The following is a 19,885-nucleotide window of genomic DNA, read 5'->3' on the forward strand; positions in this document are numbered from 1 at the left end:
CATGTACCACTTGTACTGCCAGATCATTCCACATTATCATGACTCTCTGAGTGAAGAAGTTTCCCCTCATGTTCCCCTTAAACTTCTCACCATTCAACCTTAACCCATGACCTCTAGTTATAGTCCCACCTAACCTCAGTGGAAAAAACCTGCTTGCATTTACCCTATCTAAACCCCTCACCATTTTGTATACCACTGTCAAATCTCCTCTCAATTTTATGCATTCTAAAGAATGCAGTCCTAACCTATTCAATTTTTCCTTATAATTCAGGTCTTCCAGACATAGCAACGTCCTTGTAAATTTTCTCTGCACTCTTTCAACTTTGTTTACATTGTTCCTGTCTGTAGGTGACCAAAACTGCACACAATACACCTAATTAAGCCTCACCAATGTCTTATACAACTTCAACATAACGTCCAATCTCCTGTACTCAATACATTAATTTATGAAGGCCAATGTGCCAAAAGCTTTCTTTACAACCCTATCTAACTATGACACCACTTTCAATAAATTAGACTTGTATTCCCAGATTCCTTTGTTCTACCCAACTCCTGCCCTACTGTAAACTGTGTAACACCTACCCTGGTTGGTCCTACTGAAGTGCAAATCCTTGCACTTGTCTACACTCAAATTCACCTGCCATTTTTCAGCCCATATATCCGGCTGATGCAGATCCCTCTGCAAGCTATGATAGCCTACCTCACTGTCCACTACACCCCCAATATTGGTGTCATCTGCAGATTTGCTGATCCAGTTAGCCACATTAGCGTACAGATCAATAACAAACAACAAAGGACCCAGCGCCAGTCCCTGCACCACACCAGTATTCACAGGCAAGCAGTAGCCAGTAGTCTCAGTAGAGAGGCAACCTCTACTATCACTCTGGCTTCTCCCACAAAGCCAATGTCTAATCCAATTTATTACCTCATCTGAGCTACTGAGACTTCCTGACCAACCTCCCTTGTGGAACCTTCTCAATAGCCTTGCTAAGGTCCATGTAGACAACATCAACTGCCTTGCCTTCATCTACTTTTCTGGTAATTTCCTCAAAAAACTCTATAAGATTGGCTAGACATGACCTACCATGCAGTCTATGTCCACCCAAATACTTATATATCTCGTCCTTTAGGATATTCTCCAATAACTTTCCCACAAATGATGTCAGATTCAATGGCCTATAATTTCCTGGTTTATATTTAGAGCCTTTTTTAAACAGTGGAACAACATTGGATATCCTCCAATCCTCTGGAACCTCCCTAGTCACTAAGGATGATGTAAGGATGATCTCAGCTAGATCCAAAGCAAATGCATAAACTTTGTCATGCCCTGGGGAATTATCCACACTGATTTGCCTCAGGGCAGCAAACACCTCCCTGTCTGTAATCTGTCAAGTGTCCATGAAGTTGAAGCTGCATTGCCTCACTTCTATTGACTCTATGTCTGTCTCCAGAGTGTGCAAAGATCTCCCCCATCCGTTATGGCTCCACACATGGGTTACTATTCTGGTCTTCCAGAAGACCAATTTTGTCCCTTGCAATCTTTTTGCTCTTTACATATCTGTAGAATCTTTTAGGATTCTCCTTAAAGTTGTCTTTGAGAGCAAATTCATGCCTTCTTTTAGCCTTCATGATTTCTTTCTCAAGTGTTCTCTTGCATTTCTTGTACTACATAAGCATCTCATTTGTTCCTACTTGCCTCAACCTGCTATGCATCTCTTTTTTTCTCTCTTAACCAGAGCCTCAATATCTCTTGAAAACAAAGGTTCTTGTTATCTTTACCTTTTATTCTGATAGGCGTATGCAAGCTTTGTTGTTTCAAAATTTCATTTTTGAAGGCCTCCCACTTTCCAAGTACACCTTTGCCAGAAAGTAGCCTTTTCTAATCCACAGATCATTCTGATAACATCAAAATTGGCCTTTCCCTAATTTAGAATCTCAACCTGCAAACCAGACCTATCTTTTTGCATATTTATTTTGAAACTGATAGCATTGCCATCACTGGATGTAAAGTATTCCCTTACACAAACTTTTGTCACCTGTCCTGTCTTTCCCAAATAGCAGATCCATTATCGTCAGCTCTCTCATTGGGATTTCTACATACCGATGAAGGAAATTTTTCTGAACACATTTGACAAACTCTATCCCATCCAGTCTTCAAAACTAAATGCAATGGTGCTATCAACATCGGTGCCTCTCCCCCAGATGAGCAAAATCTTTTTTACGCTCAGTTCGATGTCGCCAACACTGAGCTCCCGAGGAGAGCTGCTGATGCAACCTGCACCTTGGTCATCCCTGAGGCTGAAGCACGAAGGTGTTTCCAATGAGTGGACAGCTGCAAGGCTGCAGGGCAGAATGGCATCCCAGTGCAGGTACTCAGAATGTGCGCAGCACAGCTGGCTGGCGTCTTTGCAGACATTTCTAACTTCTCCCTCTCATGGCGTAAAGTGCTCTCCTGCTTCAAAACACTCACCATTGTTCCTGTACCTAAAAAGTCCAAGGTAACATGTCTGAACGACTGGCGTCCTGTCACTCTCACCTCAATGATAAGCAAATGCTTTGAAAGGTTAGTCAAGGATTACATTTTTCAGAATGCTACCACCCACACTGGACCCCCTACAAAACCAATTGACAGATAACACAATAGCCACAGCTCTACACACTGTCCTTACACATCTGGAGAAGAAGGATGCTTATGTGAGAATGCTGTTCTTTGACTACAGCTCAGCATTCAACATCATAATTCCCTCCAGGCTTGACAAGAAGCTCAGAGATCTTGGGTAGTTGGATCCTAGACTTTCTGTCAGATTGCCAGCAGGTGGTAAGAGTGGGCTCCCTCACCTCTGCCCTCTGACATTCAACACAGGTGCCCCTCAGGGCTGTGTCCTAAGCCCCCTCCTTTACTCTCTGTCTACCCATGACAATGTCGCCACCCACAGCTCCAATCTGCTAATTAAAGTTGCTGATGACACTACATTGATTGGCCTTATCTCAAATAATAACGAGGCAGCCAACAGAGAAGAAGTCATCACTCTGACATAGTGGTGTCAAGAAAACAACCTCTCCCTCAATGTCACAAAAGCAAAGGAGCTGGTTGTGGAATACAGGAGGAATGGAGACAGGCTAAGCCCTATTGACAGCAATGGATCTGGGGTTGAGAAGGTGAACAGCTTTAAGTTTTTTGGTACACACATCGCCAAGGATCTCACTTGGTTTGTACCTACCGGCTGTGTGATGAAAAAAACACAATGCCTCTTTCACCTCAGACGGTTGAAGAAGTTTGGCATGAGTCCCCAAACTCTCAGGACTTTCTACAGGGACACAAATGAAAACATCCTGACTGGCTGTATCACTGGCTGGTAAGGGAACTGTACTTCCCTCAATCTCAGAACTCTTCAGAGAGTGGTGCGGACAGCCCAGCGCATCTGTAGATGTGAACTTCCCACTATTCAGGACGTTTACAGAGACAGGTGCATAAAAAGGGCCCGAAGGATCATTGGACACCCGAGTCACTCCAACCACAAACTGTTCCAGCTGCTACTATCTGGGAAACTGTACCGCAGCATAAAAGCCAGGACCAACAGGCTCCAGGACAGCTTCTTCCACCAGGCCATCAGACTGATTAATTCATGCTGACACAATTGTACTTCTAAGCTATATTGACTGTTTTGTTGTATATCTTACTGTGCATAATATTTATTGCAAATTACTATACTTTGCACATTGCACATTCAAACAGAGACGTAATGTAAAGATTTTTACTCCTCATGTATGTGAAGGATGTAAGTAATAAAGTCAATTCAATTCAATTCAATCCTTTTACAATATGGAATTCCCAATAAATATGTGGAAAGTTAAAATCACCTATTATAAAAACATTATGTTTCTTGCAACAGTCTGTGATCTCTACAAATTTCTACCTCTAAATCCCTCGGTCTGTTGCGTGGTCTGTAATATAGCCCTACTAACATGATCATACCTTTACTATTTCTGAGTTCCACCCTTAACACCTCTGTAGTTGAGTTCTTCAGTTTCTCCTGACAGAACACAGCTGTGACATTTTCCCTGACTAGTAACGCCACCCCTCCTCCATTAATCCCTCCCTCTCTGTCACATCTAAAACAACGGAACCCTGGAAAATTGAGCAGCCAACCAAGTCTCACTAATGGCTACAATGTCATCATCCAGGTGTTGATCCATGACCTGAACTCACCCTCCTTTTCTACGATACTTCTTGCATTGAAGTATTCACAACTCAGGACACTAGTCGCACCACGCTCAAACTTTTGATTCCTGACTTTGTCTGAGCTCTTTCCAACATCTGTCTCCCCAACTTCTCCACTAACTGTTCTGGCACTCTGGATCTCATCCCCCTGCAAGTCTAGTTTAAGCCCCATTGTGCAGCATTTACAAACCTTCCTGCTGGGATATTGGTCCCCCTCCAGTTCAGGTGCGAACTGTCCCTTCTGTATAGGTCCCACCTTCCCTGGAGGAAAGCCCAATATTCAAAGAATGTTATGTCCTCCCTCCTACACCAAATCCTTAGCTATGTGTTAAATTGGTATAATCTTCCTAGTTCTGGCCTCACTAGCACGTGGCACAGGAAGCAATCCGGATCGAGGTCTGGCCCTTTAACTTAGCACCTCACATCCTGAACTCCCTATGCAGAACCTTGTCACTTGTCCAAACTGTCCATGTCATTGCTACCTACAGGGACCACGATTCTGCCTTTTCACCCTCCTACTTAAGAATGCTGAGGACTCAATCCAAGATATCCTGGACCCTGGCACCCGGGAGGCAACAACATACCATCCGGGAACCTCATGTCTGTTCCCCTAATGAATCCCCTTGCACCACAGCACATCTCTTCTCCCCCCTTCCTTTCTGAATCACAGAAACAGACCCGACCACTGTGACTTTCCTCTAGTAGGTCATTCCCCACCCCCCAACAATATCCAAAATGATATACTTGTTGTTGAATTGGATGGCCACAAGGGTACTCTGCATTGGCTCCTTAACCACTTTTCCCTCTCTGATTGTTGCCCTGTTCCCTGGGTTCTGCACCTTGGGTGTAACTACCTCTCCATATGTTCTATCTGTAACCCCTTCATCCTCCCGAATGATCCAGACTTCATCCAGTTTCAGCTCCAACTCCTTAATGTGGATTGTTACAAACTGCTGCTAGATGTATTTCTCTCAGTTGTAGTCATCCGCCTTCCTGCCTCCCCACATACCACAAGAGGAGCATTCGATTATTCTGCCTGGCATCTCTAATGTCCTAACTGAGCAGATGTAAAGAAGAGAAGGGGAAATAAAATCTTTACCTGGAGCTTTTGTTCTTTTGCCTTTGCTGGAGTTTGAAGAGCTAAAGCCTCACCACTCTAAGTCTGTCTGTCCCAACTATAACTGCTGTGATGATAGCTGCTGCACTTGAATTGACTTTATTTCTTACATCCTTCACATACATGAGGAGTAAAAATCTTTACGTTATGTCTCTGTCTAAATGTGCAATGTGCAATTTATAGTAATTTGTAATAAATAGTATGTATAACAGAACAGTCAATATAACATAGAAATGCAATTGTATCAGTGTGAATTAATCAGTCTGATGGCCTGTTGAAAGAAGCTGTTCCAGAGCCTGTTGGTCCTGGTTTTTACGCTGTAGTACCGTTTCCCTGATGGTAGCAGCTGGAACAGTTTGTGTTTGGTGTGACTCAGGTGTCCAATGATCCTTCAGGCCCTTTTTACATACCTGTCTCTGTAAGTGTCCTGAATAGTGGGAAGTTCACATCTACAGATGCGCTGGGCTGTCTGCACCACTCTCTGAAGAATCCTCTGATTGAAGGAAGTAGAGTTCCCATACCAGGCAGTGATGCAGCCAGTCAGGATGCTCTCAGTTGTGCCCCTGTAGAAAGTTCGTAGAATTTGGGGACCCACACCAAACTAATTTGCTCCTGCTAATCAATCCCAAACTCTGATTGGTCACTGGTCAGAGCTCAAATAAGCTGCCGCAATCCGCCATGGCCTTATTCTACTTGATCAATTGACCTGAGTGAAATCCCCTCCTCACAGACTTCTGAGGTCTGGATTGGTCGCTAGACAGAATTAAAAAAAACATCCTACACAATCAGGGAAACTCACAAATGCCTCTTCTTTCTGAGAAGGTTGAAGAGAGCTGAACTCTGCACATCTATGCTCATGCCCTTCTATAGATATGCAACAAAGAACATCCTAACATGGTGCATCATTGCATGGCATGGAAGGCTGTACAACGGGTAGCCAAGACTACCCTGTTCAACACCATCACCAGCCTACCCATCATCAAGTACACAGAAAGGTGCCGGGAAAGGGTCAGTAACATCGTGAAGGATCCTTCCCACTGTTCGCCCCACTCCCTTCAGGGAGGAGGTTCATAGCATCTTCGCCTAACTCAAAAACAGTTACTTACGTCAAGCAGTAATGCTAATAAACACCTCCACCCACTAACCCTCCATTCCACATTCCCCACCACTGCTACGTTATCATTTCCTGTCACAGTCATCCTATGCCCATTGTTACTTTATGGAGATACAACCAACCTACAGGTATTTGTATTTATTGTGTTTTTTATTATTGTGTTCTTTGTTTTATTTGGATTTGTTGTGCTACATCAGATCCAGAATAACAATTATTTCATTCTCCTCTACACTTGTGTACTGGAAATTACATTAAACAATCTTGAACATCTTTATGTTCTGACGTAACTCTGTACCTACATGCCTGTCATGCTGTTACATACAAGATTTTCATTGCACTTGTGTGTCATTGTAGTTGTGTACATGACAACCGACTTGGTACAATTGTTGAGCAAATGTTAGATCTGTTCTGCTTGGCTTTTCCAGCTACACAAAGGTGAGCTGTTGAAATTAACCTGGAGCCAGGAAGAGCATGAATCCTGTCCCATCTCTACTGTACCACTATCAGTAATGATTATCTCCTTCCTTCAGTCTCAAAATAGAAGCACCAGAGACCACAGATGGTAGAATCTGAAAAAAAAAAGCGAATTCCTTGAGGAACTCAGCAGTTCAGGCAGAAAATGCAAAGGGAAGGAAATAGTCAACATTTTTGATCTCCAGTACAACATTATGGGTGCACACCTACAATTCTTGTTTCTTAATTACACACTACTTTAATTACACTAATGTTGCCAACAGTTTTACGCCCAAAGTTTTGAATTTCCTCCCCAATAAATATTTTGCTTCATCTCTACAGTATTATGGAATAACACCCTGAGTTGTGGCAAGAATACTGCCTGTGTATGATATATTGGGGAGAGGATGAGACAGTGGAAATGTTCTAAAAGTCAGGATTGGATTGAATGTCACTGCTGGGTTAGAAGAGTGAATGGCTTCCCAGCTCCTGTTACATTCTGATCAAATACCTTCTTAAGTCCACATGAGTAAGCTGCCTTTATAAATTCATCCATAATGAGCCTGGAAACATTTCACAGGCTACAGTCATCAGAATTATTTTTTTTTATGGTTGCTTTAAAAAGTTATTTTCCTTACTATTTCCACGAAAATTTAATCAAGGAGAAGTTACATGATTTAATTGTCTGTTCTGAGTCACCTCAGTTGCAGCTCACCAGACTGCTTCCTGTATTTAGTTCTGTATCAGATGGATATGTGTCTCCCAAGTCTGGACCTCTGGGAGATACATAAGGACCTGATACACAAATTGCTCAAACATACTGCCCTGAGGAAGTTTTAAAGGTCCCTGAAAGAACCAATAGGATGTAGGACTACCTGGTATTGGAATTTCCTGTCCTTGGCTATTTCCAGTTGCTTTTTATTGGAAAATGACCTCAGCTATCACAAGGTCCATGGAGTCCCCAAAGCCAAAGCAAGATCTGAAAAGTTGCTGCAACACAACATGGATTTTTGACCAAGTTAATTCTATTGTCAATGCAATTCTAGAAAAACAGAAGATTGTTACACAATGGAACAAAGTCCTACCTGGTATTTTCATCACTCTGTTTATAATACTGATGAGTATCTTTGTTTATGACTTAAGCAATTCTTTGCAGCGGCTTCCATGAAAGAATAGTTCCAGTACCAGCACTTACAAAATTATGTTAGCTTAACAGTAAACAAATAGATTTTAGGGGAATAAACCCTTTTATCTCCATTATGACTAAAGTTCAAAAATCCCATTTCCACTAAATAATATTTTGAGCGTCAGCCTTGCATCATTTGGTAGCATTCGCTATTCTGAGTAAGAAGACGTTTGTCACCATGGGAATTGAACACATAATTCAGCCTAACACATTCAAGAATATTGTGATCCCTTGTATAAAAATAAATTAAATTTGGATGACTCACAACATGTAAATTGCCAGGAACTAATGGCTGTTTTGATGTTTCTGGGTGTTGGGCTGTGGCTACACAGCGCCACCCACTGACTGGTATCCAGCTACAACATAACTTAAAAAGTAATTACAGAGGCTACAATATTTTATCTTATTACTTTCATACAAAATTCTATTTTCTGCCATTCTATCAAATGTCAGTTGTTTCCCATGGATTTGTTAAAAAAGGAAATAGAGAAATCTTGTGAACAGTTTGTAATTATCACTGTCAAGCAATGTTTCAAGATAAGATGGGGTGGCAGGGTAGTGTAGTGGGTAGCACAATGTTTTACAGTAGCAGTGACCCAGATTCAATTCCTGCCGCCGCTTGTATGTTCTCGTTGTGGCCACCTGGGTTTCCTCTGGCTGCTCCAGTTTCTTCTCACAGTACAAAGACATACGTTGTAAATTGATTAGGCTAGGGTTTAGTCAGGGGTTGCTGGGCAGCACAGCTCGAAGGATTAGAAGGGCCTATTCCAGCTGCACCCCAATAAACAAATAAGCAATTCTGAGGCAAAAAATCAACATAAGAAAAAATATTTAAAAATTATACAAGCTACTTCGCAGAGCAAATACTATTATAATTATCATTTAATAATAGCACCCTGTTCATTTTCCAGTAAAGTAACTGCAAGTCTCGTCAGAGTGAGTCATTGTTTGAAGTAGTGAGTGAAAGACTGACATCTTGCAGGGTGGGAACCATTTGGAACTGCAAGTCTCAGAATCAGAATCAGGTCTAATATCCCCTGCATATGTTGTGAAATTTGTTATCTTTGCGGCAGCAGTACAATGCATTTCATAGTAATAGAGGAAAAACTGTGAATTACTGTAAAGATATATTCAGATGGCAGAGGGGAAGAAGCCATTCCTCATTTGCTGAGTGTGTGTCTTCCTGATGGTAGCAATGAGAAGAGGGCATGGCCTGGGTGATGGGGGTCCTTAGTGATGAATGCAGCCTTTCTGAGGCATCGCTCCTTGAAGATGTCCTGGATACTACGGATGCTAGTGTCCATGATGGAGATGGCTGATTTGACCACTCTCCGCAGCTTACTTCGATCCTGTGCTGTCATTCCACCCCCCCCCCCCCCATACCAGACAATGATGCAGCCAGTCAGAATGGTCTCTATGCATTCTGGAGTAATCAGTAGTAATTTGCGAGTGTTTTAGGCGACATACCAAATCTCCTCAAACTTCTAATGAAATATAGCTGCTTATGTGCCTTCTTTGTAGCTGCATAAATACGTTGGGTCCAGCTTAGGTCCTCAGAAATTTTGACTCCCAGGGACTTGAAGTTGCTCACTCTTTCCACTTCTGATCGCTCTACAAGGACTGGTATGTGTTCCCCCATCTTAACCTTTTTGAAATTCAAAATAAGTTATTTGGTCTTATTGACGTTGAGTGCAAGGTTTTTGTTGTGACACCACTCAACTAGCTGGTATATACTCACTCCTGTATGCCCTGTCATCACTATCTGAGACTCTGCCAACCTAGCCACGTAATCATAGCTGTAGAGAGAGTAGAGCAGTGGGCTAAGCACACACCCCTGAGGTGTGCCAGTGTCGATTGTCAGCAAGGTGGAGATGTTATTTCCAATCCTCACAATTGTGGTCTTCTGGTTAGGGAGGAGAGGATCGAGTTGCAGAGGGAGGTACAGAGGCCCTGGTTTGGGAGAGTTTTGATCAGAACTGCAGGAATGATGGTGTTAAATGCTGATCTGCAGTCAATAAACAGCCTCCTGCCAGGTGATCCAAAGGCCATGTGGAGAGCCAATGTCATCACATCTGCCAGAGACCTATTGTGGTGGTAGGCAAATTGCAGTGGGTCAAGGTCCTTGCAGAAGCAGGGTTTGATTCTCGCCATAGCCATTGCCATTTTGAAGCAGGTGGGAACTTCTGACTGTAGCAATAAGAGATTGAAAATGTCTCTGAACACACCTGCCAGTTGGTTGGCACAGGTTTTCAGAGCCTTACCAGGTACTCCATTGGGGCCTGTTGTCTTGCGAAGGTTCACCCACTTGAAGGACAGCCTGACATCAGCCTCCGAGTCACAGATCACAGGGTCACCAGGTGCTGCAGTGATCCTCCTAACTGCAGTTTTATTCTGCTTTTCAAAGCGTGCATAAAAGGCATTGAGCTCGACTGGAAGTGAAGCATCACTGCCATTCACGATGTTGGATTCTGCTTTGAAGGAAGTAATAGCCCGCAAACCCTGCCAGAGTTGATGCGCATCTGATGTTGCCTCCAACCTCACTCAGAATTGTTTCTCGCCAGACTTGAATACCACTGATCTAGCCCTCAGCAGTCTTTGAATCTCTTGATTCATCCATCCTTTTCAGTGGGTATGTACAGTAAGTTCTTGTCAGGACTGAGTCTTACTTGAACTGATAAAAAGTAAGGAGGTCTAAGTGGAGTGGCCATTGTTGAAGCTGCTACTATTGGAGTGGGATAATGTTAGTGTGGTCTGTCTTTGGGCAAGCTCAAGCAGAGGTTCCAAGTAAGTTTCTAGTAAGATTTTTTTCTGTTAGTATATAGCTAGTGCATCAGAGTGAGTGGTGCGTTCCTTGTGTGAGATGTGGGAACTTTGGGAGACCTCCAGTCTCCCTGATAACTACATCCGCATTAAATGCACTGAGTGGCAGCTCCTTAGAGACTGGGTTAAGGAACTGGAGCTGCAGCTCAACAACTTTCACCTCATACAGAAGAATGAGGAGGTGATTTATAGGAGCTGCAGGGTGGTAGTTGTGGTGAACTAGATATACCTGTCTGACTGCTCCTGTGGCTCCTCCCACAGACCCCTGTATAAAGGCGACTGTGGGCTGCTGCTCTCCCTCATTTTCCCCAGGATGTAGTGCTGTTTATTCTTCCAGTCAATAAAAGCCGATATCTCACTTCCTAAGTCTCAGCGTGAGTTATTGATGGTGCATCAGTAGTCTCCTCTAAGTTGCAGGAGGCTGGTCCCTGGATGACTATCAGGAGAGGGAAAGCGAATAGGCAGTCACTTCAGAGTAGCCTTGTGGCCGTTCCCCTCAATATTAAGATAAATGTAGTACTGAGCAAAAGTCTGAGGCATCTTAGCTATATATATGTATGTGCCACATGCCAGTGAAGGTAAGAACAGGATGATCTGGCAGATGAATCTGTGGCAGAGGAACTAGTGTAGGGGGCAGGGTTTCAGGTTACTGCATCGTTTGAATCTCTTTTGTATAAAAAGGACAGGCTATACCTGAAACTGAGGAGAATCCAATTTCTTTGTAGGCAGGTTTGCTAGAGCTGTTTGTAAGCGTTTAAGCTAATTTGGCAGGGGGAAAGGGGATGGAGCAGATGGTTTACAAGTAGATGCAATGTGTAGGCACAAAATTGAAGAGAGTGCTGAAAACATGACTGAAGCTGTTATATTTGAATGCACACAGTATATAGAATAAGGTAGATAAGCTTGTGGTAGAATTAGAGATTGGTGGGTACAACATTGTGGCATCACTGAGTCATGGCCGAAAGAAGATAATAGTTTGGAGCTTACCATCCAAGGATACACCTTGTATAGAACGGGCAGGCAAATAGAAAAAAGCATGTAAAATGTTACGATAGTTATGGGGGATTTCAGTCTGCTGGTAGATTGGGAAAATCCAGATTGTGCTGGATCCCAAAAAGGGAATTTGTAGAATGCCAATGAGATGGCTTTTTAGAGCGGCTTGTGATTGAGCCCACTGGGGGATAGGGAATTCTGGACTGGGTGTTGTGTAATGAACTAGATTTGATTAGGTAACTTGAAGTAAAGGAACCTTTAGGAAACAGTGATCATAATATGATATTCTGTAATTCATCCTGCAATTTGAGAGGTACTTCAGCATTACAGTGGAGTAAAGGGAATTACCGAGGCCTGAGAACAGAGAAGGAAGTTTCCAGCAGCCTTCCGAAGTGGAGTCAGAATCAGAATCAGATTTATTTTCAATGACTTATATGAGGTGAAATTTGTTCTGCACCAGCAGCAGAATGCAAAGATATGAAAATATCTTAAATTACAAAAATAAAACATACCAAAAACCGAATAACAAGGTAGTCTTCATGGGCTTATTAACTATTCAGTAATCTGATGACGGAGGGGAAGAAGCTGTTTCATAATTATTGAATGTACGTCTTCTTCAGTTCAAGAGATGTTATAATCCCGTCACACAAACTTCAATTTAATTACCCATCAATATATTTTCTACATGGAAGTAAGTCAATATACCACAAAAAAATTCAGTAAATTTGGTCAAGCAATACTAGCAAGTAATTAGACCATAAATTCTGCAACTTAAGCATCGTTATACCTTGTTCTACCAAAGTACTTTAACCATCACCTACAACCGCTACCATTGTGACACCCTGACTTGAAATCGTAGAGATGTTTGCTGAGGCTGCATAAGATGTTGTTCAGACTGCATTAAGAATATTGTGAGCAACTTTGCCTGAATAGAGTGGGAAATAGAGAGGATGTTTCCATTAGTAGGAGAATAAAGGAACATCCCTTTAAAACTCAGCTGGAGGATGGTGAATCTGTGGAACTCATTGTTACAGAGGCCTAGGGAGGCCATCTCACTGGATGTACTTAAAGCAAATATTCATAGGCTCTTGATTGGTAAGGGGATTAAGAGTTACAGGGAAAAGGCTAAAGAATGGGGTCGAAAAATATCAGCAATGGTGGACCAGACTCGATAGGCCAAATGGCCTAATTCTGCTCCTAAGTCTTATGGTTTTATGGTCTAACAGTGTTGAAATGTTCTGAATAATTTTAAGTAGTACACCTCAACATTATTCTTTTAACGAACTGATTCTAAATGAAATGTTAATATAGACTCCACCCATTTTTTGAAAAAGATCCCGATGCTGCTTTACAAAGAACAGGTAAGCTTTTCTAGAGTAAACAATGCCAACATTTCACTCAGAGTTGCATACAAATTGGCTGTGCTTACTGTCAAATTCAGTTGCTTACAATCAAAGTGGAAAATGCTGGGAACACTGAGTAGGTCAAGCAGCATCTTTGAAAGGAGAAATGGAGCTAAGATTTTAGATCAGGGACTCTTCACTGGAATTCGTCTCCAATGAAAGGTCTCCAAAACAAAATGTTTACTCTTATTCTGTTACTATAGATGCTGCCTGGTCTGCTAAAATGATGAGGCAAATTTGCAGACAGTGAGATGAGTTAAAACATAACAGGGGGCCAAAATCAAAAAGGACTGAGGGTCTTATATTTGAAGGTACACACTATACAAAATAAGGTAGATAATCTTGTGGTATAGTTAGAGATTGGCAAAAATGATATAGTATATCATTTCATATATCATATGATATAACACTGAGCGTCATAGGAAGTCATTCCTTCCTGTGGCCATCAAACTTTACAACTCCTCCCTCGGAGTGTCAGACACCCTGAGCCAATAGGCTGGTCCTGGACTAATTTCCACTTGGCATAATTTACTTCTTAATATTTAATTATTTATGGTTTTATATTGCTATATTTCTATACTATTCTTGGTTGGTGCAACTGTAACAAAACCCAATTTCCCTCAGGATCGATCAAATATGTCTGTCTGTCTGTCTGTTTGCATTTCTGTGTCATGGCTGAAAGAAATTCATAGTTGAGAGCTTAACATCAAAGGATAGACATTGTATAGAAAGGATAGGCAGATAGGCAGAGAGGGTGGGGTGGCTCTAATGGTAAAATTCAAGTCAAATCCTTGGAAACAGGTGACATAGGATAGGAAGTTATAGAATTCTTGTAGGAGGATTAAAAAACTGAAAGGATAAAAAGACTCTGATGGAGCTATATATAGGCCTGCAAACAATAGCCAGAATGTGGGCTATGAGTTATAATGGAAGATAAAATGGCATGTAAACAGGGCAATGTTGCAATAATCATGAGGAATTTCAATATGCAGGTTGATTGGAAAAATCCAGGTTTTATTTTCAGATATATAAAGAATGACAGAGACTATTGGACCTCTGGAAAGAGGTTGTAATGGAGGACAAAAAATGATGGAGGAACTTAACAAGTATTTTGCATCATTCTTCACTGTGGAAGACACTAGCTGAATGCCAGAAATGTGAGGGTGTCAGGGGGCAGGAGTGAGTATTTTTGCTATTACCGAGGAGAGGGTTCTTAAGAAGCTGAAAAGCCTGAAGGTACATAATTCACTTGAAGCAGATGGACTATACCCCAGGGTTCTGAAGGAGGTAGCTGAAAAGATTGTGGAGGCATTAGTAATGAACTTTCAAGACTCACTAGATTCTGGAATGGTTCCTGGGGACTAGAAAATTGCACATGTCACCTGACTCGTTAAGAAGGAAGAGAGGCAGAAGAAAGGAAGTTGTAACAACACACACAAAATGCTGGTGGAACACAGCAGGCCAGGCAGCATCTATAAGGAGAAGCACTGTCGACGTTTCGGGCCGAGACCCTTCGTCAGGACTAACTGAAAGGAAAGATACTAAGAGATTTGAAAGTAGTGGGGGGAGGGGGAAATGCGAAATGATAGGAGAAGACCGGAGGGGGTGGGATGAAGCTAAGAGCTGGAAAGGTGATTGGCGAAAGTGATACAGAGCTGGAGAAGGGAAAGGATCATGGGACGGGAGGCCTCGGGAGAAAGAAAGGGGGAGGGAAGCACCAGAGGGAGATGGAGAACAGGCAGAGTGATGGGCAGAGAGAGAGAGAAAAAAACAAACAATTAAATATGTTAGGGATGGGGTAAGAAGGTGAGGAGGGGCATAAACGGAAATTAGAGAAGTCAATGTTCATGCCATCCGGTTGGAGGCTACCCAGCCAGTATATAAGGTGTTGTTCCTCCAACATGGGTGTGGCTTCATCTTGACAGTAGAGGAGGCCATGGATAGACATATCAGAATGGGAATGGGACGTGGAATTAAAATGTGTGGCCACTGGGAGATCCTGCTTTCTCTCAGGTACACACTCAGGTTGGAGGAACAACACCTTGTATACTGGCTGGGTAGCCTCCAACCTGATGGCATGAACATTGACTTCTCTAACTTCCGTTAATGCCCCTCCTCCCCTTCTTACCCCATCCCTGATAATATTTAGTTGTTTGTTTTTTTTCTCTCTCTCTCTGCCCATCACTCTGCCTGTTCTCCATCTCCCTCTGGTGCTCCCCCCTCCCCCTTTCTTTCTCCTGAGGCCTCCCGTCCCATGATCCTTTCCCTTCTCCAGCTCTGTATCACTTTCGCCAATCACCTTTCCAGCTCTTAGCTTCATCCCACCCCCTCCGGTCTTCTCCTATCATTTTGCATTTCCCCCTTCCCCCACTACTTTCAAATCTCTTAGTATCTTTCCTTTCAGTTAGCCCTGACGCAGGGTCTCGGCCTGAAACGTTGACAGTGCTTCTCCTTATAGATGCTGCCTGGCCTGCTGTGTTCCACCAGCATTTTGTGTGTGTTGTTTGAATTTCCAGCATCTGCAGATTTCCTCGTGTTTGCTAAAGGAAATTGTAAGCCAGTTAGACTGACTTCAGTGGTTGAAAAGATGTTAAAGTCTGTTATTAATGATGAGGTTTGGGGGTATTTGGAGGCACAAGATAAAACAGGGCAAAATCAGCATAGTTTTCTGAAGGGAAAATCTTGCTGCTTGTTGTATTTCTCTGTTACTAATGTAATTTCTACAGGAGTTATCTTTTCTCCTTCTTAGTTGGATTTTACAAGATTTTGTAGCATACATTTGAAATACCATTCAAACCCATTTTGTGGAATGACTGAAACAGCTGAGCTAATTTGATTTTAATTCATTTGCCATTCACTTCTGTTGTAAGCCATATTGCTTGTCTCTTGTTAGTTTTCACATTGTAAATCTCAAGGCTTCCCAGTCCTGTGTCACTCTCATCATTATCAGATTTTTCATCATCAGCATGCAAATAAGTTCTCTTTTTGAAACTGCAACTCAACTTTTTTCTCCTTTTCTCTTTCCTGTGCAGTCTGTTTATTTTTGTCTGCCCAACATGCTCTTTATATGTGTCCTACTTTGTTGCATTTTCTGCAATCTCGCCTTTAAACCTACATTGGTGTGGTATATGTGAGTCCCTGTCACAACAATATCATGATTTGTTTGGCCGGGCTGGTTTCTGTTTAGATATTGCAATTTTGTTCATACTTACTTTCATTGCTGATTGCACACCACTGCATCTCTGTCTGCTGTTTCCATTAATACAGAGATTTAAACTGTTCTTTTAAATATGAGTTCTGCTTCAGTTAGGAGCTGTTTTTGAATGCTTTCTTGTAAGATTCCACAAACTAGATGATTTCTCAGTGCATCATTAAGCCCATCACAGAACTGACTATGCTCACGCAATTCTTCGGTTCAGCCGTGTAAGCTGAAATGGAGTCCCTTTCCTTTTGATTCAGGTAGATGAAACCTAAAGTGTTCTGCAATCAATAATGGGTTTTGGTCCCAAATGTTCTTGCATTACGTTTATGATAACAGCAAAGCTCATATTGGCCGATATGGGTGGAGCAGTTAAACTATATGCCTTTTTGCCCATTGTGCCCAGCAACAAGGGAACTAATTTTTCATCGGGTATTTTGTTTGCTTCAAGTTACTGCTCAATTTGTACAGTATACATGAATATGCAATTGAACGTGTCTGTCTTTCTGATGTAGCCAGCCGTTTCTGCTTCTTTTATTTGTTATTATTATTACCTGGTACTCATTGTCCATGGCCGTACTCATTGCTCGTTAATTTCGTCCATTTTCTGCCTTCTTTAAATTCAAACGTCTCTGTCCCCTGCCGAAGAAAAACATGCTGTGCTGCAACAGGTAGGTAGTCGCCCTATGTTCATTGTAAAACTTCCTCATTGCTACTGTTACGTTTTATAACTTCAGAAACTAATTGAAAGAAGAACACAGGAGCTTTGTCTATTTGGTTTATCTTTTCCTATTTTTTAGTAAGGCACTCACATATGATGTGGTGGCCAAAGGATGTCTACCATTCATTACTTCTTATATTTAACCTATAATGAATTATGTACACAAAGAATGCTTAATCAAACAAGATATGTACAATATTACTCAAATATTACTGAAATATGAAATACACAATTCCCTTTTTTCCTCTTCTCCACCCTGCTGCCTTTCCCATCTTACCTAGATTCATCTATCACCTGCCAGTTTGTGCTCCTTCTGATTTCCCCTACCCTTTTAATCTGGCTCTGCCCCACTTCATTTCCAAATCCTTTTGACAAGGGTTTCGGCACAAAACATTGACTGTTCACTTTCCTCCATAGATGCAGTCTAACCTGCTGATTTCCTCCAGCAATTTGGGTGTCAATATTTACACATTGTTGAAAGTGTTGTCCCTGTCTCTTAGTGCACATTTCAGGACTGGTCTATTTCATTACTTAATATTCTGACTAGTTGTTTATTCTATGAGTCATCCTCAACACTGTGATATTTTGGGAGTCTAGGAGTTGGTGTTTAGAAGCTCTGGAAGGTCTCCAGGAGTATACCTGCTTGACTTTATGAAGCTTATATCACCAGCTTCATTGTCCCTCCGGTGACTAAAATCACAGTCACAACACCAAACATAGATTTGGTGGCCACATGGCAGAACATGCCATTTACAGGGGTAACCCAGTGGCAAATGAATAAACAGTTAATGTTTCAGGCCGAGACCCTTCTTCAGGTCTGGAAAGGAAGAGTGAAGATGACAGGATAAAAGGGTGGGATGAGGGGAAAGAGGCTAACTAGAAGGTGAGAGGAGAAGCAAGGTGGGTAGAAAATGTAAAGGGCTGGAGAGGATTCTTACTTGTTGCATCACAACCTGGTATAGAGGCTCCAAAGCACAAGATTAGAAAGAGGTTGCAGAGGGTTATAGACTCAACTAGGTCCATCCATTGTGGACACAAACAATGAAGGACGTCCTCAAGAGGTGATGACTCAAGAAGGCAGCTTCCATTACTTAGGACCCTCACCATTCAGATCATGCCCTCTTATGGTTGCCTTGGTGCATGTGACAATATAAAACCAGTAACTATTAATGGGTGTCAATGTCAATAATAAACACAAAACAATACTATTACTATATGGTCAATGAACACATGAACACTAACTCATTTTCATTTTTTAATATGGTTTTTGTAATTTATACTAATTTTATGTCAACCCTGTACTGTTGCAGCAAAACAAAGAAATCATGTTATATGTCAGTGATAATAAATCTGATTCTGATGCTGCCTAAGCTGCAGTTTTCAGTATTTCCTGCTCTTCATTTCAAAATTTCAGGGATCAGCGAACTTTTGATTTTCAATGATTGACAAGTTTGGAATGCCTTTCTCACAATGATTGACAAGGCGAGCGGCGTAGTTTTTAAACCACTCCCTTAAAATGCAAGGCGCTCCACTTGGTTCAATGATGAACACTGGAGACTCCCGCCGGGGCCTTTGTCGCACCAACGTTTAAATGATTGATTAAGCGGGATGCTCTAACCCTGAAGTGATTGACATTTTAGATGGAACACCCCTAAGTGATTGGCAAGGCCGGGCGCTCCTCGAATGATTGACAAGGACAGACGCTCCGTCCTTAAATGATTAATAATGCTTTAACCCTAAAGTGATTAATATTTTAGGTGGAACACCGTAAAAAAGTTTGACAACGCGCGGCGCTTACCCCTAGAATGATTATCAAAGCAAGTAACTATCTCTAAAATGACTGACAAATCAAACCCCGCCCGCGAAGTGATTGACAAGGGGTTACACTACACATTGACGAATAGTGTTGGAAGCTCCGACTCCTGCCCTGATTGGCAGGGCTGCTGTCCTATTGCTAGCAGCCATAGTCACGGCCCAGCCGCAGTGCTTTCGCAGTTGGGAACCATGGCGTTTGTCACCCACCACCTCCTTCGAGCCATGTCTTCCTCCAGCAGCCTGGCCATCAAGCATGTTACGGTGATCGGCGGTGGGCTAATGGGCGCTGGCATCGCCCAGGTAATCGAGCGGCGAACAGTGAGACTCGAGGCGGCTGGCAGCAGTAAGCGCCCCCCTCTACCACAGCGAGGGTCCCAGTAAAGGGCGTAAGCATGACAGGCAGGTCTGCGCGGGGTGGAATTTAAATTCAAATGGAGCAAACCCCAACAGCTGGAACAACTCCTGCCCTCCACGTTCCGCTAGCGGGGTACATTCGGCTGGGATGTCCATCCCTCATTTGTTTTTACAAACTCTTCCATAGTTTAGGTTGCAATCGGTGGAGCGTAGCAAGAACCTGCATTCAGTTACATTGGATTAATTAAGGAACAGTTGTTCAGTATGGGACCACTGTTTTTTTGTTTGACCAAATATTAAGATTCCCCCCCCCCCCCATAACGTTTGTAGCATCTGAACAGCGACGTATAAGTCCCAATTATGTGGAGTCTTGGTGGAGACCACACCTGGAGGAAAATTGAGCAACAAACAAGAGGAACACAGTGGGGCATGCATCATCATTCATCCCTCTTCCTTGTCTCCTCCAGCTGCAAGATCTTCTTGCGATA

General features: G+C 42.4%; 1 protein-coding gene across 1 annotated transcript in view; it reads left to right on the forward strand.

The window, feature by feature from the left end:
• Window positions 1-19,186: 19,186 nt before the first annotated feature.
• Window positions 19,187-19,885, forward strand: part of hadh (hydroxyacyl-CoA dehydrogenase) — a 42,083-nt gene continuing 41,384 nt past the window's right edge. The window contains exon 1 of the mRNA XM_073042505.1: window positions 19,187-19,343. Within this exon, the coding sequence (XP_072898606.1) occupies window positions 19,233-19,343 (111 nt within the window). The 5' untranslated portion in view covers window positions 19,187-19,232. The remainder of the gene's footprint in view (window positions 19,344-19,885) is intronic.

This window comes from Hemitrygon akajei, chromosome 4 (genome assembly GCF_048418815.1).
Source record: "Hemitrygon akajei chromosome 4, sHemAka1.3, whole genome shotgun sequence".
NCBI classification, from domain to species: Eukaryota; Metazoa; Chordata; class Chondrichthyes; order Myliobatiformes; family Dasyatidae; genus Hemitrygon; species Hemitrygon akajei.